This window comes from Amblyomma americanum, chromosome 1 (assembly GCF_052857255.1).
Source record: "Amblyomma americanum isolate KBUSLIRL-KWMA chromosome 1, ASM5285725v1, whole genome shotgun sequence".
NCBI classification, from domain to species: domain Eukaryota; kingdom Metazoa; phylum Arthropoda; class Arachnida; order Ixodida; family Ixodidae; genus Amblyomma; species Amblyomma americanum.
Genome location: NC_135497.1, coordinates 516,314,198 through 516,317,215, shown reverse-complemented (window position 1 = coordinate 516,317,215; position 3,018 = coordinate 516,314,198). Strand labels below are relative to the sequence as shown.

The following is a 3,018-nucleotide window of genomic DNA, read 5'->3' as shown; positions in this document are numbered from 1 at the left end:
GAAAAATAAATTTAAAAAACTAAATAAATTAGCACTGTGAGGATAAAACAAAGTGGGCTTACGGAACAGTTATTCAAATTTATCGACCAACTTCAAAAAAAAAAAAAGAACAGTAAACGAAAATTCCCGGATAATCACTATCAGAATCCCAGCATTTCTCTGACGTTTCTTTCGACTGCTTCAACTCCCGGAAGAAACATATATGACTAAATAAAACCAGTGATTGGGCGATAAAGAGTAATAAACTTACTCGCTTTGGGTCCGCGCAACTCCGGGCCCCAGCAAACACGGCCGGTTCACGGCGTGGCTTTTATCTAGCAGCTCACTGAGCTCCCTGGGCATAACAAATGACACCCACCTACGTTAGCAGGCGCGTCAGTTTTAAAGGAGTGATTCGAATTAATGCTTAAATACGTGTCAACTCAGAGGAAAATCATGAGAGTGGACTCACTCTTCAAACTCGCACGACCTACGGTCGTTACCAGAACGAGAATTGTGCTCCCGCACTCGCTTGTAACCCCGCTCTAGCGTTCGCCACTTATTTTCGATTTGACTTGGTGTCAGGTTGCCTCCGAAAACCTCGGTAATCTTCGCCGCCAGCATCTCCCACATTTGTTTCTTGGTCTTTAGTCGCCTCCCGGGGCTCTCTTTGAACTCCTTATAGAGTTGAATGAGGAGCAGAGTCTTCTGCTTCGGCCAAAGCTCATCTGTCTGAGCACTGTCTGAGCTGACAGCTGCTGCTTCCTGCTCGCGAGATTCGGCGCTGTCTGAGCCAACTGCACCTGCAGCTTCCTGCTCGCGAATTGCAAGCCGCAGTCGAACGCCACCTGCAAATGCGATGCTTAGCTCATAAGTGCGACAAGAATTATGATAGTCCAAGCAGGAGGCAAACGCATGAAAAGCAGTGCGTACCATCAGTGACATAAACCGGCAATCCTTCTTCAAAGACGGGCATGCCGTCCGGGCCAAGCTCCGGGTACGCGAGCGTCTGCACTCCGTCCAGCACAACGATTTCAGCAGCCATGGCGCGCAACCATTCACGTCAAAACAAAGGAGCGAAAGCGCGCGTAAATGAGCGCAGAGGCGCCAAATGCGCAGGCGCGTGAATCGATCGTCTGCTATCGTCTCTGGCAGCGTCGTCTGCTAGCTGCCGGCTCGTGCGGGTGCCGGCAGCTCCGGCAGTCCACGGTGAGCCGGACGGAGAAAATCGAGCGCGCTTCCGGCAGGAAGCGGACTGGTGGGCGGAGCTTCGCGCCCTGCCGGAGAAAAACGAGCGTCGGTCTGGCGTCATGGCGAGTCCGCGGTGAGTCCGGGACTGATAATCGAAGAAGCCCACTGCCGAAATGAAGCGTCTAAGTCCACCATGACGGCTGATGGTTTCATCATGAATAAAGACGCATGTAGCGAATGCGCGAGTTTAATATAAAATTTTCCGATACAGATGTAGCCGCGCTTTCGCTACGTATATCCTGGCCTAAGAGAGTTATGAAATCAGCAATTTTTTTTTTACTTGGGGGGTACTAGACATGTAGAGAAACAAAAACGGCTCATTTTCGAATTTGCGAGAACAAGTTGATATTTAAAGCAAAAAATAAAGAATTTGGAGGGCGCTTAAGCTTCATCTTAAGAGTGAGACGCGACAGCTTGTTGCTGCGTTGCCAAGGGGTTCACGGATTGCCATCGCCCGTTCGGCGCGACGCGTGGCCCGTTGGACAAATTAAGGAAAGGACACCTGTTTCACATATCTTGGTGGGAACCCGAACCGGGCCGCAATGGAAGGAAAATGAAATGAAAATTTGTTTTAAGTAAAGAAAAGGACGCCTGTCTCACAATTCTCGCTGGATGCCCGTGCCACGCTGTAAGGGAAGGAAAATCCCTTCCCTTACGGCGCGGTATAGGTGTCTACAGAGATGGGTAATTTTTCCCTGACGGCTACCGCCGCCGAGGCCGACGACACCGGCTTTTCTGCGACACGACAAAAATGGCACATTTTAATACTATTTTCGATTTTTTAAAAATATTGGTGCCCTATAAAGCTGCATACTTCGAATTACATCGAAAGCCTGAATTTGTGTCAATGAAAAAAATTGTGATTTCTAAAAACTTGAATTTTATATTGCAGGGTTACTCGCCATTTCTAAATATTCAAACTGTCGTCACCTAACGAACAGATTTTTTTTAGTGAAAGACATTTCAGGCGTTGATTATGCACATTAGGATAAAATTTCATGAATTTTTTGGGACGTTTGGCGTGGAATAGCCCATTGACATTCAAAAGTAGACATGAACCTAAGCTTCTTGGGCGAGCCGATCAAATAGGCACCATAAGCATCTTTGAGCAACCGGGTCGACAAAGGAGACCGAGCGATAAACCCGTCTATTGGGCAAGTATTAACTGCATGTCTTCATAGTCAACGCAGAAAGATATAGCGGCTTAGTTAGGATACCTTACAGCTTTATTCACAGCATCCAAGGTGATTTTTTTTTTATTTTCATCGTTGGAGCTCTCCTACAGCATTCCACCAAACTGTTAATTGAAATGAACTGTTTAAGCTAAAAACGTAATGACAAATTATAGAGACACTTAAGCAATTTTTATGATGTGTAAATGCGAGAGCATGCATTACTTGGTCACTGCGTCAGTGGACACCTCAATTGCGCTGAGACTATGCGGCGGTCGAACTAGAGGCAGTTATGCGCCTTTCCTATTCTGAAAACAAGCAGAAGGTTAATACTCCGCACAATTTGTTGAAAGCAAATAATAATAATTGGTAATTTGGGGAAAAGAAATGGCGCAGTATCTCTCTCATATATCATTGGACACCTGCACCACTCCGTAAGGAAAGGGATAAAGGAGGGAGTGAAAGAAGAAAGGAAGAGAGAGGTGCCGTAGTGGAACGCTCCGGAATAATTTCCACCACCTGGGGATCTTTAACGTGCACTGATATCGCACAGCACACGGGCGCCTTATGGCGCGTTCACACTTGGACATTTGGCGGCGAGAGGGAGCGGAATCCG

The 3,018-nt window shown here is 47.0% G+C and overlaps 1 protein-coding gene across 1 annotated transcript; it reads right to left on the bottom strand.

Moving 5' to 3' along the window:
- Positions 1 to 313: 313 nt before the first annotated feature.
- LOC144106992 (uncharacterized) lies at positions 314 to 1,332 on the bottom strand. The gene is made up of 2 exons (XM_077639971.1): positions 913 to 1,332; positions 314 to 827 (listed from the first exon to the last, which is right to left on the bottom strand). Exons 1-2 carry the CDS (start codon positions 1,022 to 1,024, stop codon positions 448 to 450), a joined length of 492 nt encoding a protein of 163 aa, XP_077496097.1. The 5' UTR covers positions 1,025 to 1,332; the 3' UTR covers positions 314 to 447.
- Between the last annotated feature and the right edge of the window lie 1,686 nt (positions 1,333 to 3,018).